The 27,838-nt window shown below is 44.1% G+C and overlaps 1 protein-coding gene across 3 annotated transcripts in view; it reads left to right on the forward strand.

The window, feature by feature from the left end:
- The first annotated feature begins 569 nt into the window (after positions 1–569).
- The window catches only part of cped1 (cadherin-like and PC-esterase domain containing 1), a 35,693-nt gene continuing 8,424 nt past the window's right edge, over positions 570–27,838 (forward strand). The window contains exons 1-15 of one of the 3 annotated variants that reach the window (XM_038301513.1): positions 570–1,127; positions 13,009–13,186; positions 19,403–19,497; positions 19,715–19,793; positions 19,869–19,938; positions 20,054–20,201; positions 20,283–20,410; positions 20,491–20,563; positions 22,574–22,720; positions 22,793–22,834; positions 22,957–23,061; positions 23,184–23,272; positions 23,347–23,396; positions 24,472–24,658; positions 24,736–24,904. In XM_038301513.1, the coding sequence (XP_038157441.1) occupies positions 582–1,127; positions 13,009–13,186; positions 19,403–19,497; positions 19,715–19,793; positions 19,869–19,938; positions 20,054–20,201; positions 20,283–20,410; positions 20,491–20,563; positions 22,574–22,720; positions 22,793–22,834; positions 22,957–23,061; positions 23,184–23,272; positions 23,347–23,396; positions 24,472–24,658; positions 24,736–24,904 (2,106 nt within the window). In that variant the 5' untranslated portion in view covers positions 570–581. Of the gene's footprint in view, positions 1,128–13,008; positions 13,187–19,402; positions 19,498–19,714; positions 19,794–19,868; positions 19,939–20,053; positions 20,202–20,282; positions 20,411–20,490; positions 20,564–22,573; positions 22,835–22,956; positions 23,062–23,183; positions 23,273–23,346; positions 23,397–24,471; positions 24,659–24,735; positions 24,905–27,838 lie in introns of all 3 variants that reach the window. The other 2 variants (XM_038301512.1, XM_038301511.1) reach the window with 2 other exon arrangements.

Below are 27,838 nucleotides of genomic sequence, written 5' to 3' on the forward strand. Positions count from 1 at the left end.
AACACCCTTGTTTATAGATTCTGGAGTTTGGCCTTTTTTTCAGTGTAGTCCTGTTTCTCTTACTGTGACTGGCTGGATTTGCTCTTTTCAGCCTCTGACATGGGAGCTGGCTCGGAGTTCATCTGCCTGGCTGTGTGTTTCCTGGACCCTTTTACAGTTGCTTTTTGCATCTCTGCTTCTGTCTCCTTGAACCCCAGTCGGCCTCAGCAGATGGCCGCTCACGCTGAGCCTGGTTCTGCTGGAGGTTTCTTCCTCTTAAAAGGAAGTTTTCCACTGTCGCATCAAGCCTGCTTGGTGTGAGGGATTGAATTTGAGTCAATGGGTGTGTTCGATTTCAGAGGCTGCTCAGGGAGACACAGAGGAGAGATGGAGATGTCAGGGGGACATGGGAATGGAAGGAGACATTTTGAAATGTTGTAAGAAATAAAAATGGAGGTGAGGGTTTAGAGGAAAAGAAAGCAATTGTGAGTTTTAAACATAAACATCGACGAGGTTCCTTTAAAGCAGGCAGGACTGTTTGGCTCCTTCCTGGTTCTGTTGATTAGAACCACGTGATCTAAGATCATCAGAACCAGGTTCTGATGATGTTTGGTGGGAAACTTGATGAGAAGATTCTGTTTTCCTCTCAAGCCCCTTTGGCTTCAGTCTGTGGACATGTGTGTTCCGGAAATAACTCCACCAGGAGGAGGAGGGGAGGAGGTCTGGACCTCTTTCTGACGGTCCGAACCGCAGCTGAAAACTTTTCAAAAGTTCAGAGGAAGAGTCCGCCTGTGAAACCTGAGCTGCTGCTCCTCCTGCTGCTGCTGGAGTCTAAGTGGAACCAGATGGTGAAGCCTGTTTTCTCCAGCCTCCAGCCTCCTCATTCTCACACCAAGCGCTCCTGTTTGCGGGATGGAGATGAAGAGGAGCGCGGTGAAGTGAAGCCGCTCCTCATGCGGCGCCTCCTCAGGATGCTGCTCCGGCGGCGCGCGTGCGCGGGTCCGCTGCTGCTGCTGCTCGCGCTGCTCTGCTTCTGCTACCAGACGCTGATGGTGGACCGGAACCAGAACCGGAGCGAGGCGGAGGAGGTTCCGACGGAGACCAGGAGGCTGGTCTCCGCTCTGGAGGCTCTGCAGGAGGAGACGCAGGTGAGGCTCACCTGAAGTGCGCCTGCGCGTTCATGAGCTGCGGGCTGAATCTGAAGGTAACGGTCTGACCCGCAGAGGCGGAGCTAGAAAGTCTTTATAAGGGGGGCCAGGCAATAAGCAATGCGCACTGAGGGGGGGGGCGAGAGTGGAGCCAGAACCTCAGGGTCAAGAATGATCCAACAGGAATATTAACAAGCAAAACATCCAGATTTTCTAAATAAAGACAAATTATACTTTCCTACAGCCTTTGCTAAACAAAGAAACTCATATATTTACACCCGTAATTTCTAAATAAAAGGTATAGTGGATAAAACTTTCATTTTTGGGTTCTGGGGCGTAAATCTGTTCCATTGTCATTACTTACCTACTTTGTATCAATAAAAATTTTGCATAAAATTGATATTTACATGTACTAATATCTACATAAATTTATTTTTTTATAAGTTTTAATTAAAATTGTTATTTATCTATGAATTTACTGGACTCCTAGATTACTTGCAGAGACATATGATTTTCTATTTACCCCATAAAACACTAAATCTAGCTCTGAAAAGAGCATGAATTCTGTATTTATCATCTTTGATGTTAGTTTATTAATGTGCAGAATTCACCACAACAAATTAAAATGTTTTGAATAATCCACTTTAGAGTATTACTGCTGCCACCATCTGTATTAGAGGGAAAACAATCATTGGCCACCCCTGTGGCCAATGATTGTGGCTATGGCCACCCCTGGCCTCCCATCTAGCTCCGCCCCTGCTGATCCGGTCTAGACAAGCTACTTTGGACCCATTGGATCAGTACTTTTTCCTCTTTTCCCTTCAAATGTTTCAGGGAGGTCAGGATTATAAAGAACAGAAATTTTCTGATTTTTATTCGAAATGTTCTTTTTTTAGCATCAATTGCAGATTTCATTGGTTCTGAGTTCTGCTGATGTTCTGACCTTTGACCCTTTCAAACTGGACTTAAATAATCAAAATAATAAGCTAATTATCAAAATAAAGACAACAAAAATCATGATAAAATATAAAAAAAGATGTTTAGCAGCTCTGCTTGTTTCTTTCCTAACAAACAGAACTTTTATCTGATCGGATCTCTGGTTCAGATCCAGAACTCTGAACCATTTAGATCCATTAACGACCCTCATCTGCAGACTTTCTGTTCCAACTTTAATGAGCTAACAGAGAACCTTCTGCTGCTGGCCTGAGGATCACATTCCTGAGAAGACTTCTGTTTGGCTGCAGCTCCAAGGCTCCTCCTGGCTCACGCTGGCAGTATTTTTAGGATCTGAGGGTTGGATTTTCCTGCAGGATGACCGACAGCTGAGCGGACCAACCCGGTCTGGAGGTTCTGTGTTATGGGTATTTTAAGTGTGTCCTCGGATAAAAATATTCCTGAGGATTGAGTTTCTGTCGGATAACAGAGTGTAAAACTGCCACCAGGCCGACTCTCAGAGGTTAAACTCCAGAACGCAACAACAAATACCTGAACCAGGGCCGGATTTACCATTAGGCAATACGAGGCAGTTGCCAAGGGCCCCAAGTTCCTGGGGGCCCCAATAAAACTCTGTTTATATGTATGGTTAATACAACTATTCCTTATTTGTGCACGTTAATTATGTTTTTGATAAAAAATACTATTGCTAAAATGCCATCAGAACGCTTATAATACTAAGTGCGTCTCAGCCCCCCCCTTCAGTGTCCACCATATTGGATCAGTCCATTTGCTGCACATGTTCAGAAAGGTCCAAACAGACAGCAGCAAACCATTTGAAAACAAACGATGCAAACACGGTGTTGCAAACTTAGAGTTTTTGTCGCTATATTTAGCCACTTTTCAGACCCCTCTAGCACTTTTATTACAAAAAAGCTCCTAGCGACTTTTTTCTGCTACTGGAACCTTTGGTGACAACATCTAAAAGCAGCGAACTCTGCTCTCCAGAGCAAGGAGATTGGTAACCCTGCCTCCTGCTGTCTTCTATCTTGTCTGCTGTCATGATTCATGCAGCTAGAACAGATAAGCAGATCTAATGCAACTGTTTTTGGCATTTACTTAATCATTTTTAGGTACTTTAACACAATTGTTTTATGTCCTACCCTGCTAACATGAAACATTTGTGTTAAAGTAACGAAATATGATTAAGTAAATGCTAAAAATTATTCCATTTTGCTTTTTTTTTCAGTGTAGCGTGTCTACAGTGAAAAGAGGGACTGGGTTATTTACTTTTGCCGTTTTGGAAACACAGGAAGGAGCTTAGTGCTTGGAAAAAATCTTTCATTCCTTTAGAGACAGCATGAAGCTGAGTACACAACATAGAGAGGAGAACAACAAGAAGAGAGGGACAAAATGCAGAATAAATTATAGAATAATCTATTCTATTAACATTTCTGGTTTATGTGTTGTCTTCTCAATTCAGAGGCCCCCTACCTGTCTTTGTCTAGGGCCCCAAATATCCTAAATCCGCCCCTGATCTTAACATAGTCCAAGATCTGCTGGAGAAATAAAGACCAGAAGATCTAGTGACTTCAAACTGGTTCCTGTCAGAAGGAACTCTGCTCTAGATTGGAACTTATGGAGCTCATGGTTCAGGATGATAAACCTGCAGATTCTAGTCTAGAGAACCCAGCAGGCAGATTGGAGATCTTTCCATTGTTGTTATAGAACTTAAGTAAATGTTAAAGTTCTGGATATGCTGGTTCTGTTGGCTGCTTCTAAGTCGTTTCTCTAGGGTTCTTTGAGGTGTTTCAATTTGCTTTTGAATATAAAAGATCCTCACAGATATTCTGTGGAGATGTTTCTGCTTTGACTAATTTCTAAGGGTTTTCCAAAGGCTCAGTTGGCTCTTTGAAGATGGTTTTGTTCTTTCCGATGCAAAGGCAACTTGAGTATTCATCCCAGCATCCAGGATCTTCTGTTTTTTTTTGTTTTTTTTACTCTAAACATGCTGGAATCTTTCAGGGGTAATCTCATAGCTGCTGGTGAAGATTCTCAGTCATCCAGGTCATGTAAAAAAAAGTAAAAACATGTAAAACAAGTAAAAAAAAAAACAATCCACTGGAGTTTGTTTTCAAGTTTGAAGAAGTTTTGCTTCCAATCCAGGAAGCTTTTTCAATTCAAAATGTTGGAAATAGAAATAGGCTAAGAAAAAGCCTTGTTTTGGCTTATTGGCTTATTGAACTTTGTATGTTTTCTAAGCCAAAACAAGACTTTGTTTTTGGTCCTCTCTATAAAACCTGAAACTCAACACTATTTCTGACATTTTGAACTGAAAAAGCTTCCTGGATGGGAAGTAAAACGTATTCAAACTAGGAAACAAAGTCCAGTGGATTGTTTTTTTTAAACTTTTTTTGGAATAATCTCATAGCTGTTTTGAATGTTGGAAGTTGTAAACCTTAGTGACTGATACTGATGTTTCAGGATGTCTAAGATCTTTGCAGGTAATTCTAGATCTTTTGGGAGTTTTCTAAAGTTTCATTGTTAATTAATGTTTTTTTAATGTTTATAAAGCTCTGGATCCTTTAATTGTTTCTGTTCTGAAGCTCTCAGCTGCTCCTCTGGTTTCTTCCAGTCTGTCACTGTTTCCTGCTGCGGATCCAAGTGTCTAATTTTAAATCCAGTCTCATCCCTGAGGAACCCTCTGTTTACTCACTGGGGTCACAGCAGACCAGTTTAGTTTACCTCCACAGCAATCCGTCCCATAACACTCCATGTCTGATTAGTGGTTTGTAACCCGTTAAACCAGTAGGAGGGATTTAAAAAAGCCGAACTGGTGTGAGAAAACCAGCTGGTTAGATTTACTACTGCAGCAGCTGAACTGGGTCCAACTGGTGTCAGCTGCAGAACAAACAGAAAAATCAGAACCGAAGCTCAGCACACGGAAACACACTGATCCTGATTGGATTCCTCTTAGTTTAGGAAAAAGAAGAACGTTTTAGTGAAAGAGGGGAAGAAGTAGAGCGTGTGGTCAGCTGCCTCTGTCATGTGACTGACTGGGTTCTGGTCACATGACTCTCACTGGGTTCTGGTCATGTAATTAGTCTGGAATGAGGCCTGTTGCTCTCTGACAGTCCTCATCTTCTTCTGGGTTTTCTCACCTGTGAGCATTTCTGAGCAGAACCACTAAGTGAAACGGATCAAATGTCAAAGGTTTCTGTTTTGGGGTGAGATCAGAACCTTTCTGGCCTCTGACTGAAAGAGGAGCAGCATCTATTCACTGCTGTCAGAGCAGAGCGTCACACGTAACAAAGGTCGGTTCTGACTGACCTCAGATCAGCTGACAGGCTGAAAATGAAGATCTGCTGGAGCGGGTTTAACGAATCAAATCTACATTTTCTAGACGGAGCAGAATTTAGTGGTTCTGCTCAGGATGTGAACCAAACCCAGGCTTCACAGAGGTTTGGGTTCTGAGAGAAAAACAGATTTTTTTTCCAGTAGTGCCTCCATGAAAGTTTGCTGTGTTCTAAACGGGTCAGTAAGCCACAAACCACTCTGTTGTTTCATTTTTGTTTCTGGAAGGATCAAAGTTTCATTATGGAAGAAACAGTAGAAATGTTTGGATTTGCTTAGTTTCTAAAGAGCCCAGAAGACACTGGTTCCACTGGAGTATTTCCATGGGTTGTAAAGGATCTACTGAGTTCTCCTAAAGTATCCGGAGAGTTCTCCTAAACTATTCAGAGAGTTCTCCTAAAGTATCCGGAGAGTTCTCCTAAACTATTCAGAGAGTTCTCCTAAAGTATCCAGGGAGTCCTGCTAAAGTATACACTGAGTTTTCCTAAAGTATTCAAAGAGTTTTCCTTAATTATCCAGTGAGTTTTCCTGAAGTATCCAATGTGTTCTTCTAAAGTATCCAAAGAGTTATCTTGAAGTACCCAGAGAGTTCTCCTAAAGCTCCCAGAGAGTCCTCCTAAAGCTCCCAGAGAGTTCTCCTAAAGTACCCACTGAGTTCTCCTAAAGTACCCACTGAGTTCTCCTAAAGTACCCACTGAGTTCTCGTAAAGTATCTACTGAATTATCCTAAAGTACCCAGAGAGTTCTCCTAAAGTATCTAGAGAGTTCTACTAAAGTATCAACTGAGTTCTCCTAAAGTACCCAGAGAGTTCTCCTAAAGCTCCCAGAGAGTCCTCCTAAAGCTCCCAGAGAGTTCTCCTAAAGTACCCACTGAGTTCTCCTAAAGTACCCACTGAGTTCTCGTAAAGTATCTACTGAATTATCCTAAAGTACCCAGAGAGTTCTCCTAAAGTATCTAGAGAGTTCTACTAAAGTATCAACTGAGTTCTCCTAAAGTACCCAGAGAGTTCTCCTAAAGCTCCCAGAGAGTCCTCCTAAAGCTCCCAGAGAGTTCTCCTAAAGTACCCACTGAGTTCTCCTAAAGTACCCACTGAGTTCTCGTAAAGTATCTACTGAATTATCCTAAAGTACCCAGAGAGTTCTCCTAAAGTATCAACTGAGTTCTCCTAAAGTACCCAGAGAGTTATCATAAAGTATCAACTGAGTTCTCCTAAAGCTCCCAGAAAGTTCTCCTAAAGTATCAACTGAGTTCTCCTAAAGTACCCAAAGAGTTCTCCTAAAGTATCAACTGAGTTCTCCTAAAGTACCCAGAGAGTTCTCCTAAAGCTCCCAGAGAGTCCTCCTAAAGTATCAACTGAGTTCTCCTAAAGTACCCAGAGAGTTCTCCTAAAGTATCAACTGAGTTCTCCTAAAGAATCAACTGAGTTCTCCTAAAGTATCAACTGAGTTCTCCTAAAGTACCCAGAGAGTTCTCCTAAAGTATCAACTGAGTTCTCCTAAAGTACCCAGAGAGTTCTCCTAAAGCTCCCAGAGAGTTCTCCTAAAGTATCAACTGAGTTCTCCTAAAGTACCCAGAGAGTTCTCCTAAAGCTCCCAGAGAGTTCTCCCAAAGTATCAACTGAGTTCTCCTAAAGTACCCAGAGAGTTCTCCTAAAGCTCCCAGAGAGTTCTCCTAAAGTATCAACTGAGTTCTCCTAAAGTACCCAGAGAGTTCTCCTAAAGCTCCCAGAGAGTTCTCCTAAAGTATCAACTGAGTTCTCCTAAAGTACCCAGAGAGTTCTCCTAAAGCTCCCAGAGAGTTCTCCTAAAGTATCAACTGAGTTCTCCTAAAGTACCCAGAGAGTTCTCCTAAAGCTCCCAGAGAGTTCTCCTAAAGTATCAACTGAGTTCTCCTAAAGTACCCAGAGAGTTCTCCTAAAGCTCCCAGAGAGTTCTCCTAAAGTATCAACTGAGTTCTCCTAAAGTACCCAGAGTTTTCTCCTAAAGCTCCCAGAGAGTTCTCCTAAAGTATCAACTGAGTTCTCCTAAAGTACCCAGAGAGTTCTCCTAAAGCTCCCAGAGAGTTCTCCTAAAGTATCAACTGAGTTCTCCTAAAGTACCCAGAGAGTTCTCCTAAAGCTCCCAGAGAGTTCTCCTAAAGTATCAACTGAGTTCTCCTAAAGTACCCAGAGAGTTCTCCTAAAGTATCAACTGAGTTCTCCTAAAGTACCCAGAGAGTTCTCCTAAAGCTCCCAGAGAGTTCTCCTAAAGTATCAACTGAGTTCTCCTAAAGTACCCAGAGTTTTCTCCTAAAGCTCCCAGAGAGTTCTCCTAAAGTATCAACTGAGTTCTCCTAAAGTACCCAGAGAGTTCTCCTAAAGCTCCCAGAGTTCTCCTAAAGTATCAACTGAGTTCTCCTAAAGTCCCCAGAGTGTTCTCCTAAAGCTCCCAGAGAGTTCTCCTAAAGTATCAACTGAGTTCTCCTAGAGTACCCAGAGAGTTCTCCTAAAGCTCCCAGAGAGTTCTCCTAAAGTATCAACTGAGTTCTCCTAAAGTACCCAGAGAGTTCTCCTAAAGCTCCCAGAGAGTTCTCCTAAAGTATCAACTGAGTTCTCCTAAAGTACCCAGAGAGTTCTCCTAAAGTATCAACTGAGTTCTCCTAAAGTACCCAGAGAGTTCTCCTAAAGCTCCCAGAGAGTTCTCCTAAAGTATCAACTGAGTTCTCCTAAAGTACCCAGAGTTTTCTCCTAAAGCTCCCAGAGAGTTCTCCTAAAGTATCAACTGAGTTCTCCTAAAGTACCCAGAGAGTTCTCCTAAAGCTCCCAGAGAGTTCTCCTAAAGTATCAACTGAGTTCTCCTAAAGTACCCAGAGAGTTCTCCTAAAGTATCAACTGAGTTCTCCTAAAGTACCCAGAGAGTTCTCCTAAAGCTCCCAGAGAGTTCTCCTAAAGTATCAACTGAGTTCTCCTAGAGTACCCAGAGAGTTCTCCTAAAGCTCCCAGAGAGTTCTCCTAAAGTATCAACTGAGTTCTCCTAAAGTACCCAGAGAGTTCTCCTAAAATATCAACTGAGTTCTCCTAATGCTCCCAGAGAGTCCTCATAAAGTATCAACTGAGTTCTCCTAAAGTACCCAGAGTGTTCTCCTAAAGTATCAACTGAGTTCTCCTAAAGTACCCAGAGAGTTCTCCTAAAGTATCAACTGAGTTCTCCTAAAGTATCAACTGAGTTCTCCTAAAGTACCCAGAGAGTTCTCCTAAAGTATCAACTGAGTTCTCCTAAAGTACCCGAAGAGTTCTCCTAAAGCTCCCAGAGAGTTCTCCTAAAGTATCAACTGAGTTCTCCTAAAGTACCCAGAGAGTTCTCCTAAAGTATCAACTGAGTTCTCCTAAAGTACCCAGAGAGTTCTCCTAAAGCTCCCAGAGAGTCCTCCTAAAGTATCAACTGAGTTCTCCTAAAGTACACAGAGAGTTCTCCTAAAGTATCAACTGAGTTCTCCTAAAGAATCAACTGAGTTCTCCTAAAGTATCAACTGAGTTCTCCTGAAGTACCCAGAGAGTTCTCCTAAAGTATCAACTGAGTTCTCCTAAAGTACCCAGAGAGTTCTCCTAAAGCTCCAAGAGAGTTCTCCTAAAGTATCAACTGAGTTCTCCTAAAGTACCCAGAGAGTTCTCCTAAAGCTCCCAGAGAGTTCTCCTAAAGTATCAACTGAGTTCTCCTAAAGTACCCAGAGAGTTCTCCTAAAGCTCCCAGAGAGTTCTCCTAAAGTATCAACTGAGTTCTCCTAAAGTACCCAGAGAGTTCTCCTAAAGCTCCCAGAGAGTTCTCCTAAAGTATCAACTGAGTTCTCCTAAAGTACCCAGAGAGTTCTCCTAAAGCTCCCAGAGAGTTCTCCTAAAGTATCAACTGAGTTCTCCTAAAGTACCCAGAGTTTTCTCCTAAAGCTCCCAGAGAGTTCTCCTAAAGTATCAACTGAGTTCTCCTAAAGTACCCAGAGAGTTCTCCTAAAGCCCCCAGAGAGTTCTCCTAAAGTATCAACTGAGTTCTCCTAAAGTACCCAGAGAGTTCTCCTAAAGCTCCCAGAGAGTTCTCCTAAAGTATCACCTGAGTTCTCCTAGAGTACCCAGAGAGTTCTCCTAAAGCTCCCAGAGAGTTCTCCTAAAGTATCAACTGAGTTCTCCTAAAGTACCCAGAGAGTTCTCCTAAAGTATCAACTGAGTTCTCCTAAAGTACCCAGAGAGTTCTCCTAAAGCTCCCAGAGAGTTCTCCTAAAGTATCAACTGAGTTCTCTTAAAGTACCCAGAGAGTTCTCCTAAAGCTCCCAGAGAGTTCTCCTAAAGTATCAACTGAGTTCTCCTAAAGTACCCAGAGAGTTCTCCTAAAGCTCCCAGAGAGTTCTCCTAAAGTATCAACTGAGTTCTCCTAGAGTACCCAGAGAGTTCTCCTAAAGCTCCCAGAGAGTTCTCCTAAAGTATCAACTGAGTTCTCCTAAAGTACCCAGAGAGTTCTCCTAAAGTATCAACCGAGTTCTCCTAAAGTACCCAGAGAGTTCTCCTAAAGCTCCCAGAGAGTTCTCCTAAAGTATCAACTGAGTTCTCCTAAAGTACCCAGAGTTTTCTCCTAAAGCTCCCAGAGAGTTCTCCTAAAGTATCAACTGAGTTCTCCTAAAGTACCCAGAGAGTTCTCCTAAAGCTCCCAGAGAGTTCTCCTAAAGTATCAACTGAGTTCTCCTAAAGTACCCAGAGAGTTCTCCTAAAGCTCCCAGAGAGTTCTCCTAAAGTATCAACTGAGTTCTCCTAGAGTACCCAGAGAGTTCTCCTAAAGCTCCCAGAGAGTTCTCCTAAAGTATCAACTGAGTTCTCCTAAAGTACCCAGAGAGTTCTCCTAAAGCTCCCAGAGAGTTCTCCTAAAGTATCAACTGAGTTCTCCTAAAGTACCCAGAGAGTTCTCCTAAAGCTCCCAGAGAGTTCTCCTAAAGTATCAACTGAGTTCTCCTAAAGTACCCAGAGAGTTCTCCTAAAGCTCCCAGAGAGTTCTCCTAAAGTATCAACTGAGTTCTCCTAAAGTACCCAGAGAGTTCTCCTAAAGTATCAACTGAGTTCTCCTAAAGAATCAACTGAGTTCTCCTAAAGTATCAACTGAGTTCTCCTAAAGTACCCAGAGAGTTCTCCTAAAGTATCAACTGAGTTCTCCTAAAGTACCCAGAGAGTTCTCCTAAAGTATCAACTGAGTTCTCCTAAAGCTCCCAGAGAGTCCTCCTAAAGTATCAACTGAGTTCTCCTAAAGTACCCAGAGAGTTCTCCTAAAGTATCAACTGAGTTCTCCTAAAGAATCAACTGAGTTCTCCTAAAGTATCAACTGAGTTCTCCTAAAGTACCCAGAGAGTTCTCCTAAAGTATCAACTGAGTTCTCCTAAAGTACCCAGAGAGTTCTCCTAAAGCTCCCAGAGAGTTCTCCTAAAGTATCAACTGAGTTCTCCTAAAGTACCCAGAGAGTTCTCCTAAAGCTCCCAGAGAGTTCTCCTAAAGTATCAACTGAGTTCTCCTAGAGTACCCAGAGAGTTCTCCTAAAGCTCCCAGAGAGTTCTCCTAAAGTATCAACTGAGTTCTCCTAAAGTACCCAGAGAGTTCTCCTAAAGTATCAACTGAGTTCTCCTAAAGTACCCAGAGAGTTCTCCTAAAGCTCCCAGAGAGTTCTCCTAAAGTATCAACTGAGTTCTCCTAAAGTACCCAGAGTTTTCTCCTAAAGCTCCCAGAGAGTTCTCCTAAAGTATCAACTGAGTTCTCCTAAAGTACCCAGAGAGTTCTCCTAAAGCTCCCAGAGAGTTCTCCTAAAGTATCAACTGAGTTCTCCTAAAGTACCCGGAGAGTTCTCCTAAAGCTCCCAGAGAGTTCTCCTAAAGTATCAACTGAGTTCTCCTAAAGTACCCAGAGAGTTCTCCTAAAGCTCCCAGAGAGTTCTCCTAAAGTATCAACTGAGTTCTCCTAGAGTACCCAGAGAGTTCTCCTAAAGCTCCCAGAGAGTTCTCCTAAAGTATCAACTGAGTTCTCCTAAAGTACCCAGAGAGTTCTCCTAAAATATCAACTGAGTTCTCCTAAAGCTCCCAGAGAGTTCTCCTAAAGTATCAACTGAGTTTTCCTAAAGTACCCAGAGAGTTCTCCTAAAGTATCAACTGAGTTCTCCTAAAGTACACAGAGAGTTCTCCTAAAATATCAACTGAGTTCTCCTAAAGCTCCCAGAGAGTCCTCATAAAGTATCAACTGAGTTCTCCTAAAGTACCCAGAGAGTTCTCCTAAAGTATCAACTGAGTTCTCCTAAAGTACCCAGAGAGTTCTCCTAAAGTATCAACTGAGTTCTCCTAAAGTACCCAGAGAGTTCTCCTAAAGTATCAACTGAGTTCTCCTAAAGTACCCAGAGAGTTCTCCTAAAGTATCAACTGAGTTCTCCTAAAGTAACCAGAGAGTTCTCCTAAAGTATCAACTGAGTTCCCGTAAAGTGTCTACTGAATTATCCTAAAGTATCCTCTGAGTTATCCTAAAGTATTTACTGAACTATCCTTAGGTGTCCAGTGACTTCTCTTAAAGTATCCATAGAGTTCTTCTAAAGTATTTACTGAAATATCCTAAAGTATTCTCTGAGTTCTCCTAAAGTATATATTTAATTATCCTAAAGTATCCTCTGAGTTCTGCTAAAGCGGAGGTCTTCAACAGGGGGTTCGTGACCCCTAGGGGGTCCACGGAGGTACTGCATGGGGGTCACGGAAGTTTTGGTTGATTAAACTTTTTTTTTATATTCCCCCCTGCAATTTTTCCACTAATTGAAATGTCTTTACATCCACATAACATGAATTCAAAACACTGTAGTAAACAGATAAATGGAGGCAGAAGATGTCTTTCAGTCATCAATGCACACATTCAACGACACACAGGAGCTCTTTCAAGCTGGACACCGTTTCATTTACAACACCTGTCCCATCAACCAGGAATCAGAAATACTTTAATAATCCCAGGGAGACATTACTTCAGTTACATTATGTAATAGAGTGACTATAGGAACAGTTTGATATAACCCCATTTCAGTCAATATATATAATTAGGGGGTCCCGCTCCATCTCATCATCAGTTTGGGGGTCCTTGGCCTGGAAAACGTTGAAGACCCCTGTCCTAAAGTATTTATTAAATTATCCTAAAGTATCCTCTGAGTTCTCCTAAAGTATTTATTAAATTATCCTAAAGTATCCTCTGAGTTCTCCTAAAGTAAAATATTCATAAATATCCTGGAGTTTGACAGAAAGAACCTAGAAGTTTTTATAAATCATAAAACAGTTTTTTTTCTCCTCTCTTCTGAGAAGTAAATATCAAATGTCTTTGATCTTGGAGAGTAAATGCAGATATTATTCAATAAATAAAACTGGTGCAGTTTTGGGCCAAAACGATGACATTAAAAGACCTGCGGCGTCCAAAGAGACTCAGTGAAAGATAAATGGCTGTTTTTATAACAAATTTTACTGCTGCTGGAGAAGATGAAGTGGATCAGCAGAACATCAGTTCAAATTGACTCCAGAGAATCATGAAGTTGGATTTTCTTTCTGAGCTGATCCCAGTACATGTCTCCTCAGGCCTGGTTCCACTCTCAGAGACGCCTGCACCGCCAGCACCAGGCTGTGGTTCTGACGGGTCGACATCAGCTCTCTGATACAGAGGTGGTTCTGCACCAGCGGGTCTTACAGGAGTTGGGATATGAAGTCCATGTGTCCCGGTTTGCAGAGACCAGCAGCTTCCTGAGGGCGCAGCAGGGTAAACACACACAACCCGCAGCGTTTCCTGTCATGTGACCTGGGTGGAGACTTCCTGTCCACAGCTGGAAACAATCAAGCAGGTTTATGCTGCATGTTTATGCTAACATGTGGACCTGCAGTCGTTGGTTCTGCACTGAAAACACTCTGAGCTCAGATCTGTTCCTGGAGTTCAGTTCGTCTAATTCTGTAGTGGCTCCTCCAGGATCCGAGGTTTAGAGGTGCTGAGCACCCAGAGAGCTGTCTGGCCACACAAGGTTCATTTCACTATTTTTGAAACGTGTTCAGTGCGTTTTGCTAATGACTGACTCCAACATTCACTAATGCGGCGTATCTGAGACGTGTGCCAAAAACCTAACAAGCAAAGCAAAAAGCAGCACATTTAGAAGAATATTCCAACCAATTAAAGCTTTTAAAGTCATAGGGAAATCATATTTAAATTTCAAATCATTCTGGCTTAAACATGTACATAAATGTACTCTTTATCAGACGATAGTGTCCCAAAATTTAGAAAATTTCTGTTTTGCGAAAACTGATGTCTTAACATGTGTTTATTTTTCATTATCTTATGCCGGCCAGTTAGTTATACGTCAGCCTGAACACCTAAATTCGGCCAATCATATATTAAAAGGTCATCTGTCAATCAAATGTTTTAGGTCATAGCATCTTGATTCATATGTCGCAGCTAATATACGCAACGGTTGAAATCAGAATCCTTTCCTTTCCCATTGAGTTCCGTCCCAGTGTTCACGGGGATGGACGTCTGTGTCTTCGGCAGGCGTAGAGCTAACAGAACTGGCAGCGTTGAGAGGCAAGGGCTCAAACATGTACGGCTGGAAGCCTTCTACACCAAACCAAGCTTCTGCCGCCCCGGCGTCCTCTTCCACATTTTCATTACCGCTTTCCTCCTCTAAATAAAAAATGGATGACGGAGGAGACTCATCCACGACCTCCGACACTAAACTCTCCTCCTCTTGCATGTTTCCTCTGTCCACAGCGTTCCTTGACAGTGTCGTTTCTAAGTCACCAATTTAGTGCTACTTGGTCCCAATGGAATTTCTCATTGGGAACCTACTAGCACTAAGTTGCTAACTGGTTAGCAAGATGGTTCCGACAAACCGGCCACAACCAAACTTGCTTGCAAACCTTAAACGACCAATCACATTCACTTTATTCACTAGTAAATTCGGACACCACTCGGGAGAATTCGGAAATGCAACGGATGGAACAGCCGCTTCCCTACGACTTGAAATCAGCTCATTTCATGGAAACCATTGAATCAGTTTTGATTAAATGAGTTCTCTTTTGTGCCAAAATTACTTCCATTATATATCATCTACTGAACAAAATGTTTTTCTTTGCCAGTTTACCTGGTTTTCCCTGAGCTTTTATTTTACAAACACCTTGCTCCTCTGCTCCTCCTTGTACACATCTCCCTCTTTAGACTGGCAATCATAAAATGGATTATAAATTCAAATAACTAGAAACTGAAAAAAAATGATAACGATTTACTAATGATGCCTTAAATTTAAATATTGATATTAAGTTGTGGTTTTAAAGAGAATCAAACAAACCACTCAGACACATTAGAGCACCTCGCTGGTGATCATTTCACCAACACACCATCAATAGGTGCAGAAATCTGACCCCTGAATGCAGAGTTTTCCTCAAAGCATTGGTCGATATTTTAGTTAAGGAGCTCCTTCAGGCTTGTTTACTTGTTTTTATTTTTGGTTTCTTTATCATTATTATTATTTCTGATGAACCAGAACATAATTGAAGGGGTTAAATACCCAAATACTTTATAGTTTTTACAGTGCCACATTGTCTGGCAATTTCGCATTAAAAGTAATTGTCTTGATGCCAAAAAAAGAGTCCAGCAGATTTTATTTTCACGAGTGGAGCAGTACGGCTATTGCCATAGTGTTGCCCTTGATTTATGCATATAAATTGCTTTCATGCAGGGAATAATTCAGATTATATGGACACTGTAATGTAATTAAAACAGGAAAGGAAATACAAATAAAGGAGAAAAGATGAAAGTAAGAGGAGATAAAAGGGAGATAACGATAAAACATTTTCTTCATCACCTATAAGACAGATGTAAAAAGAACAACCAACAGATATAGTATAACAGATACAATAAAGTAGCACCTTGATACCATCGCTTAAGTATATGTAGTATTATTTAATCTGACATGTATAATGTGGTAGATGAAGATAAAAATTAATTAATTAATAGGGAGCCCCATCAGGCTTTTTTAGTAGTTTTTATTTATTTGCTTATTACTATTTATGATGAACCGGAATAAAATTGAAGGGGTTAAATAACCAAATACTGTATAGTTTTTAAAATGTTAATTTGTTTTGTGTGTTTTGTTTGTTTTTTTATAGTAAAAAGCTGTGTAGTTAGGGAGCTGAGACATTTCTTGCAAGAAAAAAGGTTCAAATTTATTTAACGTCCTCAGATGGAGAGATAGGGCTCTGACTGAGGCAACCTCAGCACATCCTTCTTTACCTTACACACTCCCTCTTGGGGAACCAACCCACCCCCTGCATAAAGAACTTTCTCACACTTGATTATTTAGAGGGAAACTAGTTGAGTTCATCAAGGCCGTTCCCTGTTAGGTTAATATATTTTTCACTGGCCGGATGGATCTTCCGAAAACAGCAGTCCTCCCCTTCACGCCATGAAGGAGGCTGTGTGACTCATTCTTATCCCTCATGACCTTCATTTGAAGCCTGTGAGGCTACAAACATTTTCTCAACATTTTTTACTCCTCAATTAAAAAAATTCAATTTAGGGTTGCTTCAGCACCCCCAAAAATACGGTAGGCTAAAAATCCCTTTGAGTCAGTCCCTTCTGAAAACCAACCTCCTCATCTTCTCATGTCTCTGTTGAACATTTTTACTGTTTTTTTCATGGTTAAAACAAAAACTGCAGTGTTTGTCCCTGCTTTCCAACTCCTCTGACGTAAAAGTGCTCAGAACCTCCTAAACTGACCAGTGCCGGTGGTCTGATGACAGGTTCAGAGTCAGGAAGGAAATAAAATCTAACAAGCCAATCATTGACACCAACTAAACCATCTCGGAAAGGACAAAAGAAAGTGAAAGTAACACAAATCAGTTAAGCCACAAACTGACTAGTTCCAGGATTAAAACATTTTTACTGAGGAGAAGAGCTCGATCCAAATACAACAGATTGTAGCTCTTAGCTTCTGTTCCTTGACCTTATACAGGGTCCACAGTAGAACTCTATCCAGGGTGCTAAAAGAACTCCGCATGGCATTCTGTTATACAAAAGCTCATGGATGAAGCCTCCTGGTTAAGGACCAAAGCAAAAAGTCCAAATGTTCTGAGTGGCTGAAGCTCTCCATCATAAAACCCAAAACATTTGAAGGTGCAAACATTAGCATGCGTCACCCAGAGGACAAGGGAAAAAAATAATGTGTTTAAATAGCGTTGCACCGATACCAATACCAGTATCGGACGGGGCCCCGATACTGCCCTAAAATGGTGGTATCGGTATCGGCAAATACCAACAAATAGGGCACCGATACCATTTTGAGAGCCATAAGTTTATTCAACTATTGTCACCCATTCCAGGTAGGCAATACAAAGTTCTACTGGATTCACTTTGTATTAGATTTTTTCCTGCTTCAAAAAGGTAGGCATTAGCTTGACAAAGCCATGATGGCAATTATTTTACATTATTATGGTATCTGTATCGGCCGATACTGCACAGCCAGGTATCGGTATCGGGGCCAAAAAATGGCATCGGCGCAACACTAGTTTAAACTCTGTGGAGGCTTTGCCTATCGCTCCATCAGGCTAATTGATGAGGAAAGCGGAAGTGTTTATGATCAGTGCTGTCTGAATAGTGCTGGCAGTTAGGTAGGAGGTAGGGAGAGGAAGCAGGATGCGTGCTGGTGAAGATTCTCAGACATCTAGGTCATACTGTAGTCATTCCAAGAAAGTTAAAAAGCAAAATTGTTTTTTGAATGGATGTTGATTCGTTTGGGTTCTTTGTCAGCCTGCAATGCCCACATTGGACCAAAACATCTCACCTGGGCAGCCAGGCCAACAATTGTCCCTAACGACTCCCCCCTTTCAGAGGCACAGACCAGTATCTGGTATTGCAGGCTAACAAAGAACCCAAACGACTCCCCATTCCTAAGGGGCAAACCTATTCCTCTGGTTCAATTTGCATATTTTCTAAGCTGTGGTAAGTTTTTTGGGCTATAAAGCTTTGAACTCAACGCTAATTCTGACATTTTGAATTGAAAAAGCCTCCTGGATGGGAAACTTGGAAACAAAGCCCAGTGGATTGCTTTTTAAATTTTTTGGAAAGACGCAGGATACTTCTATCTCTTGACGTTCCTAACTGGTGCTATACAGGAGCTATACAGACTCCCACAATACATGTCAAATGGGAAAACAGGCTATACAAAAACAACAAAAGCTACATAAATGAACTGTACGGGCTAACAAACATATGAAGGTATGAGCATTAGCATATGTCACCCAGAAAACACCTGAAGAAATAATGTTCTTAACTCCATAAGGTGGGCTGGGCTTGTAGGGTCTGTCACCCTCTTGATTGTGGGGCATCCCTCCTAGTGGTGGCTGGGGGGGTCAGGAGGTCCCTATGTTAACTGCATTGGTTCTAAGAATCATCCTGCTTCCTCGTTCCTCCATAATTGTGAGCACTATGTAGACAGCGCTAATAATGGCGACCATGGACTCACTGTTACTTTGCTTTAAAGGTATAGAGGACTATCTTTTATATCCGGGTGGATCCTCTAACTAAGTGCTCCTCCTAAATGTCATTCACTCTGATGATATGTTTACGTAAGGCCGTCCTATGCGCTCGTTCCGTTAGCTATTGTTAGTATATCTGTAGGGAGCTACCTTTTCAGTCATTGAAACCGTAGGACAGTCATTGCAGCTCACCTTTCTCACTTAGGTTCTTTGAAAATGGCTGAGGGTCGTAGGAGAAAAAGTGTCTTAGAAGAGTTTGAGAAGAAAAGAAAGGCCTCGGAAGAGGCAGATATATCCCAGAATGCTTTGCTCTGAGAGCTCTCCTCCCAAAGCATTATGGGATTTGCTGTTACAATTCGGATTCAGCGACTCCGTCCACTGAAGGTCAGATTCTTCGGCCGATTACATCATAGTACGGTGCTGAGGTCTCTTCTGAAGACTCCTCCTTATGCGGACGACAAATACATCCTTCTTTTTACCCGTTTTGCTGTATCCTCCGTAGCCTTGGGTATCCCAGGATGCATTGCTCATCCAAGCAAGCCGGCTGCTCTTAGCCTCGTGAGACCATCCTGATCTTCAAGGTTTCACTCGCAAATCAGTCTGGAGACTCTGTTAAAGAAAATTTGGAGCCGTTCACCAAACAAACGTCCAATCAGCGTTGGCTTTGAGGCGGGTTGAGGTGTGACGCAACGAGAAGCGCGACAGTTCACACTAAAGAACATGGCAGCTTCAGCCGATGAAACTAGCGTTAGCGTGCCTATCGAGCAAGTTTGATCGGAATTACAGAGTATTTCTTCACTGAAAGAAGAGCAAAGCACTGCTCTGGAGGCTTTTCTCAGAGGAAAAGATGTTTTTGCTCTTCTCCCGACTGGATTCGGCAAGAGTAGCCTGGCTTTTGGTTGTGTTTTCGTTGTCGCTCTGTTAGTACGTCATGTGCTTCGTTGATCTGATTGGTTTATTTGGCTCGTCTATCACCATCATAGGCCAATCAGCTAACCAGTATTTTCGCCCCTTCCCAAAATTACTTCAACGGAAGGTTTCCAGATGGATATGCGGAGCAAATCCATCTGGCGGAGTCAGGTTAGGCTGCTCTATGCTCAGAGGAAAACGGGAAATGGTGCTGAACAGTTGTGAATAGTGGAAGTGCAGTTGAATATTATGCAAGTGTGAGAATAGTTCCGTCTGAAATTAATGAAAATATTTTTTTAATGGTTATTGAGTCAGATATGTTGCGATTGATGTTTTGTTTATTGAAAGGTATTATTTGTCCCTGTGCAAATGCAGTGTGGGGACTATAAATTTAATTTGATATTCGTGATGACCGTACTGCTGCTGAAACTCCTCAAAAATCTAATTAGCACCCAGAACAGTAGTGAGAAGTTCGGCATCCATTCTTTGAGTTCCAGACAGCATTCTTTGCCGGGTGTTGTCTCCTCCCCTTTCTTCCTGATTCCAGGTGCGGGTGGGTGGAGCCTCCTGCTGTGCCTCAGTACTTCAGAGCGGAGCTGTTTGAGGAGAATCAGCTTCTCACACCTGCAGCAGCATCAGATGGTGAGACTCACATGGAAAGTTTGATGACATCAGTGTTCACCTGGGTTTGTCGTTGTGTGTGTGCTCCAACAGTTTTTCCAAACATAGCACATTGTGAGGACGCACTGCTAACGAGCCGTGCTATTGGGATAGGGATTTTAAAATCACGGCCTTAGAAATGAATCGAAGTCCTTGGAGCAATAGAATAAGCTAACATGTTGCTAACATGTGCATCCAGGTAAACCTGCTTCCTGAGCTGATGGAGGCATTTTCAGACGTAGGTGGAGGTCTTTGTCACTTTTACCAACAGCTGGCAGGTATGCTCACTTCAGGGAGCCACCAGAACAGGTGTCCTTAGGGTCAATGTTTGACCTTCTCACCTCTTTCTGCAGAACCTGTCCTTGGCATGAAGCCTCACTCCTGTGGATCATCCAATCAGAAGCCTGACTTTCCTCAGGACAGGTGTGACCAGTTCGCACCAGAGAGTAGCCTTTGTTCCTGTCTCTCTGATCTGGTTGGAGACTGAGGTCCAACTAGATGTCAATATGAGGCTGTTTTTTTTCTGTTTCTCTGACAGTCGCTCTCCTGACCGAACCCAGTCTCCTGCTCTGGTTGCCATGGTAAATGTCTTTGTCTTGGTGACCTCTGTGACCCCTCTGACTGCCTTTATGCATGACATCAGCGTAGTGTGGGCCAATCAGAGTGCTCCTGGACAACAGATGAAGGTTAAACACCTGCAGATGGACCTGTTCCTGGAGGAGTCGGTGACAACATGAGTTCCTGAGCATTTGTTCTCCGTCTATCAGATCAGAACTTTCCTGCTGCAGCAGCTGGGAGCTTCCACCTCACAGCTGGCCTGGGTTCAGATCCAAAGGGTGGTCGGCTCGGTGCTGCAGGCGGCATCGACCAATCAGGAGCAGCAACCAGGTGGCAGGTGAGCTGTACTCTGGTTTTCTCCCTCTTCCTCTCTCTCTCTGAAACTCATCATGTTCTTGCCTGTGTTCCTTGTTCTAGATGCTTGTTGTGTTTCCAGTTGCTCACCTTTATGCTGATGTTCAGTGGTTCCATCACACCTGTTGTGGTCCAGGTAGGAGTTCTGCAGCTCTGGGTTCAGTTTAGGGCCCAACATGTAGCTACTGCCCCCTACTGGTCAGACAGTGAAAGCAGTCTGGTCCTGTTTGGCTTCAGTGATCCGACTGTCTGATCCAGTTTATTTTAACTCATATTTTAGTTTTTTATATAGTACAATGTTTAACCTCAAGGCACTTTACAGAAAAAATCCAATCAGATCGTCTGGTGCGATTAAAAGAACAAGGATAACCAGCTGATTTACTCCTCCTGGATGAGCTGGAAGAAGAAAAAACCTCCAGCAGAACCAGAACCAGGCTCAGAGTGAGCGGCCATCTGCTGAGGAAGACCGGGGTTCTAGCAGGCAGAAAAGCGACATAGAGGCACTAATCTATAAATACTTTCTATGTTAGAAAAACTTAGAGTGAATTAGCTCCACAGTTGGCTCTGTCTGGGAAAGGAACAGTTAAACAAACGAGCTCTGATCCAGTTTTTATGTCAAACGATAAAAGAGAGCATCCAGTTAGTCAATTTAGTTTATTTCTACAGCTACATTTCACCACACATGTCATCTCAAGGTATTTTACAGAAACAATTCAACCAGATCATCCAGTCAGATTGGTTCAAAGTTTTATGTCTGAGGAAAACCAGCAGATGGCACTGACTCAATAGAAATCCCTCACACCAAGCATGCTTGTTGGACAGTGGAGAGGAAAACTCCCTTTTAACAGGAAGGAACTCCAGCAGAACCAGAACCAGGCTCAGAATGTGGGGCCATCTGCCGAGGTTGACTGGGGCTGAGGGAGACAGAAGTAGACATAGGAAAAGAAACATAGATACAAAAGGTAACTGTCAACCAGCTCCACAAGCGGAGCCGTCCAGGAAACACAGAGCCAGGCAGATGAGCTCCGAGCCAGCTCCCAGAGTCAGAGGATGAAGAGAGCACATCAAGTTAGTCACAGTCAGAGAAACAGGACTACACTGAAATACAGGCCAATCTCCAACATCTATTAACGAAGGTGATGATGGCAGCAGCACAGCTGATATTTCTCTCCAGGATGGAGTCACAGCCAAAGAGGAACAGACCAGATGAAGCTACTATGAGAAAAAGCAGAGAGCAGAGCAGAGAGAGCAGAGGGAGAGATAGAATGAAGCAGAATGATGAAAAAAGGTTCCCTATGTCCTCCATAAGTCTAAGCCTATAGCAGCATAACAATAGAGATAGCTCAGGATAGCCTGAGTCCCTCTTACCATAAGCTTAATCTACAAGGAAATGTATTTAGTGCTTTATATGTTAGAAGGAGGATTTTAAATTCTATTCTGGATTCAACAGAAGGCCTGTGAAGAGAATCTAGGATAAGGGAAATGGTCTTTTTGTCGATGGACCTGCTGATAGCAGTATTCAAGGTGAGACAATCAGTAGGATCCAGGCTCCCAGGAATCCTCAGAGCATGAAGGCAGGTTCAGAGTCAGACGGGTCCAGAAGCGTGCCCAGACAGACACGCACAGATGCAGAAAGGCAGAATCCAGCAGGAGTCCAAGAATGGTTCAGACGAACAGATCAGACGGGGACAGAGAGGGTGAGAGGGAATGGAATCAGGAAATCAGAATCATTAGGAAACGCTGAAATGCTCTCACCACTGGCTAGGGAATAAACTTGCCTGGAGACAAGGGCTGAAGAATAATCTCCAACTGAAACGGGGACATAAACCTTGGAAATAACTAAAACCAACAAACTGACAGACAGGACAGAAATCAAACAGGGAATAAACAATGATCTGGCCTCGATAGCTGGTCTGAGCCGAATATAAAGGAACAGACACAGGTGGATGAGATGAGTGATAATTAGAGACCGGGCAGAGTTAGGCAGGTGAGTAAAATGAACAATTAAGGCCAAATATCAGGGCAGACCATGACAGCCAGTTTGATTAAAATTCCCTAAAATCATCAACTGCAGCTGTTTGGTCCTCCTCAGGTACTGTACATGTAACTGTCCAGCAGAGGTCACTGTTCCTCTGTTTGTCCTCAGGTGGACACAAAGGTGACATCTCTTAGTGAAGACATGTTCAGCAGACAGATCACCACAGACCTGGTCCTGGAAGACAGCCTGCAGTTCCTGCTGCCTCTGCCCACTCGCCTGTCCCCAGAGACTCACCTGTCCCCAGAGACTCGCCTGTCCCCAGAAACTCACCTGTCCCCAGAGACTCGCCTGTCCCCAGAGACTCACCTGTCCCCAGAGACTCACCTTTCCCCAGAGACTCACCTGTCTTTAGAAGCCCTGAGGCAGCAGGTGAGTTTGAACCTGAAGTTTTGAGGGGTTTATATCCTGGAGGCTGAGAGCTAGAAGTTCAATGGAATGGAAATGATAAGAATAAATCAGGCAGGAAACGTTTAAACTGTCCGTGTCCTTAGTACGGTGGCTGCAGAGGGACAAACGGAGCCTGTTTATCCCAGGATGAGCTTCTCCTTCTGCTCCGGTTCCACCAGCAGCTGAAGATGCCCTCAGCCTTTCATCTGGTATGTTCTCTAGTGGTTCTTGGACCATGAATCAAGCAGCTACCAGATGTTTGGACCTTCTCAGCTTCCAGTAAATAAATGATTGAAGGTAATCTGAGGCCAGTTTGCTTCTCTTTATGCAGCTTCACCCCAACTCCTCCTCCTCCTCAGCTTCGCGGCTTCTCTCTGACCTCCTCAGGATCAGCCGTCACCACCAGCTGCAGAAGAGCAGGTGAGGAACTGAAAGTGTCAGCCAATCATAGGATTCCTAAGGAGTCACATGACAATTTTAGCTTTTCTCCACAGGGAGATGAACAAACCGACCAATCAGCTGTCAGCAACGCCGGAGCACGAAGGTGAGACAGTTTCTGGTAAACATGTTGGTTCTGAAGACCAGCGGCACCTTCTGGCTGCTGAGTTCCAGACAGCAAAGAACAGGAGACCTCAAACAGAAAGCAATGGTTCCTGGACAGGAACCAGGTCAGAACTGGACCCGCACCAAGTCAGAAAGTAGGTCAGAAAGGGACCCGCACTGCGTCAGAAAGCAGGTCAGAACTGGACCAGAGGCGGGTCAGAAAGGTCAGAAATGGACCAGTACTGGGTCAGAATGCAGGTCATAACTGGACCAGAACTGGGTCAGAAAGCAGGTCAGAACTGGACCTGTATCGGGTCAGAAGTAGGTCAGAAATGGACCCGCACCAGGTCAGAACTGGGTCAGAAAGCAGGTCAGAACTTGACCAGCTCTGGGTCAGAAAGCAGGTCAGAACTGGACCAGAATTGGGTCAGAAAGCAGGTCAGAACTGGACCTGTATCGGGTCAGAAGTAGGTCAGAAATGGACCCGCACCTGGTCAGAACTGGACCAGAACTGGGTCAGAAAGCAGGTCAGAACTGGACCTGTACCGGGTCAGAAATTAGGTCAGAAATTGACCCGCACGGGGTCAGTAAATAGGTCAGAACTGGACCCGTACCGGGTCAGTAAATAGGTCAGAACTGGACCCGTACCGGGTCAGAAAGTAGGTCAGAAAGGGACCCGCACTGCGTCAGAAAGCAGGTCAGAACTGGACCTGTACCGGGTCAGAAATTAGGTCAGAAATTGACCCGCACGGGGTCAGTAAATAGGTCAGAACTGGACCCGTACCGGGTCAGTAAATAGGTCAGAACTGGACCCGTACCGGGTCAGAAAGTAGGTCAGAACTGGACCCGCACCGGGTCAGAAGCAGGTCAGAACAGAACCAGAATCGGGTCAGAAAGATGGTCAGAAATGGACCCGTGCTGGTTCAGAAAGCAGGTCAGAACTGGACCCGCACCGGGTCAGAATGCAGGTCAGAACTGAACCAGAACCGGGTTTGACATCAGTCCTAATCTTTACCAGACCTGGTTTTTAAGCCCTAGGATCTGTGCTCTGATTGGCCGATTCCTGTCACCCCCAGGTTCCTGCTCTGACCCCCACCTCAGACAGATCTACACCGACCCCCCACTCATTCTGACTCCGCTCTTCAGCCCCACCCTGAAAGAATACCGAGCCGAGGTACCATTCGACACAGTGACAGTGCGGATCCGACCAGAACTGGTCAGTGCCGGCTGTGTGATTCACTTGGACAACCATCGAGGTCCCAGGTGAGTGTTGTACCCACCCCCCCTCATTTCTGACCTCTAACCTCTCAGTTCATGTGGTTCCTTATGTTGCCCCTTAGGATGGCAAACTTCCCGGTCGGTCTTGGTGCCAGCCGGATCAGCATCCTGGTAACCGATGCGTCAGAGCCTCACCCCGTCGTCATGACGATCTACACGGTGCATGTGTACCGCGACAGCCGGCCCAGTCTGCCCATGTTCGGGGATCATGTGTTGTGCAGCTTCCTGCAGGTGGGTCAGAGCAGGTTAAAGAGCAGAAACCATCCAGAACCAGCTGGTTGCTTTGGATCACCGCTGATCCGGACCTGGAAGTGTGTTTGGACCCGCTGCAAACAACAGAACAGTTCTGTGTGAATTCTGAATCATCCCTGAGCAGCTGTCAGTGGTTCTGATGGGCTCATCTAGCAGCAACATGTGGTCAGAAAACAGACATCTTTTCGTGCTCTGTGGTGTCAGCGCTGGAATCATTTTCTGGATCAGATCTGAGATGGTTCCTCTTTTCATATTCTGGTCACAGCCGTTTCATATTCTGGTTTTGGCGGGTCAGAACAGAACGTGAGTTTGCATTTAGAGTGAGCGCGTTTGCAGGAACCCAATCAGAGAATGTTCCTCTGGAGGAACATGTGTTCTGCTCGGGTTCTGTTGCTCTGAGCAAAAACCAAACTGATCGGAGAACTGAAGGAAAACTAAGCCCAGTTTGGTTCTCAGAGGAGGGTTTAATGATTCTTTAATGCTCGGATGTGGGAGTTTGTCCTTCAACCGGGAGGTTCTTGGTTTAAGTCCAGCCTCCCGGTTGTTTCTTATCTTCCTCAAGGTTCCTTCTCCTCTGCCTCTTGGCTCCTCCACCTCTTTTTCTTCATGGTTCCTCCTCTTTTTCATGGTCCCTATCCCTTCCTCCTGGATCCTTCCCCTCTTCCTTTTGTTTTATGTCCTCATTTTCACTCCAGGTCCCTCCTCTTCCTTCTGGTTATTCTTCATCCTCTTTTTCCTCCTTCTTCCACCCCCTCTTCCTCCTGTTTTTCCCCCGCCTTTTCCACCTGGCTCCTCCTCTTCCTCTTGCCCCCTCTTCCTCCTTCTCCTCCTGGTTCCTCATTTTCCTCTTCCTCCTCTTGGCCCTTCTTTCTCCTCCTCTTCCTCCTCCAGCTGCGGATGTTCAAGCTGTTCAGAGTTCCTCCAGGAGGGGGCTGCAGACCCAGAGGAGCCGATAAAGCTTCAGAGTAGAGCTGGTCTCCTTCATGGCCACATCATAATCACCTGTGGAACCAACAGGACAGGATCTCCTGATTTTCTCGTCATCATCAGAACCGTCAATCACCAGATGCGGTTCTGTAGAACCTCAATCTGAGACGTCCTCCATCCTGCTGATTTAGATGTTTTACCTTCAGCCTGACTCCAGCTGAGCTGCAGCAGAACTTCTGCTCCTGTTTGTGGATTTAGCTGTACAGGTTCTGGCCCGGCCCATTTGACACCCATCCCAGCACCAGAGTCCAAACTTGTTCAGGTTTGGGCCTTTAGTTTAAATCTATTGAAGCAGATGAAGCTGATCCTTTTTTTATTTAGGAACCAATTTTGTCCAGATCTTCATTTCATGGACCCACCTCACATGAAACCGAACCAGAATTATCAGAGTGGGTCCAAACCGAGCTTTAAACCCTCAGTCTGCTGTTCAGGTTCTGGGGTTCTGGTTTGTTCAGATTATTTATTTCTTATTAAATTAAATTAAAACAGAAAAAAACAAAACAGAACCAGAACATTTTCCAAACTTGTTGTTTTGAGCTTTAAACTCGGTTCTGATCTTGTGTTGTTGAACGGAACCTTATCTGACCCGGTTCTGATGAAAAATCCTTTTCTCAGCAGCTCTACACCAGGAGGTTCTGAAAAACTGGACCTTTCGTTCTTCTCATCCTAATCAAGCCTCAAAATCTCAGTTTATTTAATGTTCCTCAAACATGCAATATGGATCAGAACCAGGAAGCCTTCAGCTCCTTCAGGTCTGGACTCTGATCTGAAGGTTCCGCTGCTCCGTCTTCCAACATCTGAGGTGATTTAATTTGTCCTGTGCAGATCAGAACTTTCCTCGCTGCACGGACTCTCAGGTTCAGGACCAAGGTCAGATCCAGATCCCCCTGGGAACATTCATACCTTAACCAAGGCAGGGAGGAGGGGTTTGGTTCTGATCCACCAAATGTCAGAAACCTTCCATCCGGATGTGTTCTTCAGGAAATATCATCTTCCAGAACTTCTCTGTTTCAGCTGTAGACAGTGAGTGCTCCAGCACGAGCCCGGCCCATGTGGTACTGGAGCCAAACGGTCAGAACATCCGAGCCTGAACAAGAGAAACAAATCTAGTTTAAACGAGCAGTTAATGTCCTCCAGCTGAGATGTGTTCAGGGGATCAGCAGATTCTTGGACTTTGGCCCGGACGTCTTGGACATAAAAATCCCCTCACGATGTGACGAGCCGGACACACGGACCTGGTTCTGTTTTGGAGGGGTACAGTAGGAGATCAGGGTCAGTGGTTCAGGTTCAGAACCAGGTGAGTTCTATAGCAGACATTTATTTCAGCCCGATCGCGTGCAGAACCTTTTCACCTTCTCTTCCTTCAGATCACGTTGGGTTTGGCAGCGTTTGCCAGAACCACTTGTGTTAAACAGAACCATCTGAGGCCTTGTCTTTAAACATGAGCAGGAATTTTTCAGAACTTTTCAGGCCAGATGTGTTGCAACGGAGGCGAAGCAGAACAAATGTTGGCGCTCCCCCTGGCCTTGTTGTGCTCCAGAACTCTGGCCGATGTGTAGAAAGCATGAAGAACATCCATCTCAGCTTTTGGACGTGACGACAGCGGATCGGATCGGAGCCTCGGGGTTCTGGTCTCCGCCGAGCTGTAAATTCCTCCCCCTCTGAGCCCCCTCTACTTATTCCCACAAAAACACAGCAATGATCTGATGAGGGCTGATCCGGATTATCCGCGGGCCCGAGCGGATCTGGGTTCGGCTCTTTGATCACGTCAAAGGATCATGAGTGTTTCTGTGGGGCCGGGACGGATTTGGGCCGACAGTTTGACTCTGTCGGTTTCACCTAAAGGAAAACTTCCAGAATTTTCCCCAGAAACTCAAAGAATTTAGTAAAACCAGAACCAGAGCTGGGGATAAACCAGACCTTCCA

The sequence above is a fragment of the Cyprinodon tularosa genome, unplaced genomic scaffold (assembly GCF_016077235.1).
Source record: "Cyprinodon tularosa strain WSP-4 unplaced genomic scaffold, ASM1607723v1 ctg469, whole genome shotgun sequence".
In the NCBI taxonomy this organism is placed as follows: Eukaryota; Metazoa; Chordata; class Actinopteri; order Cyprinodontiformes; family Cyprinodontidae; genus Cyprinodon; species Cyprinodon tularosa.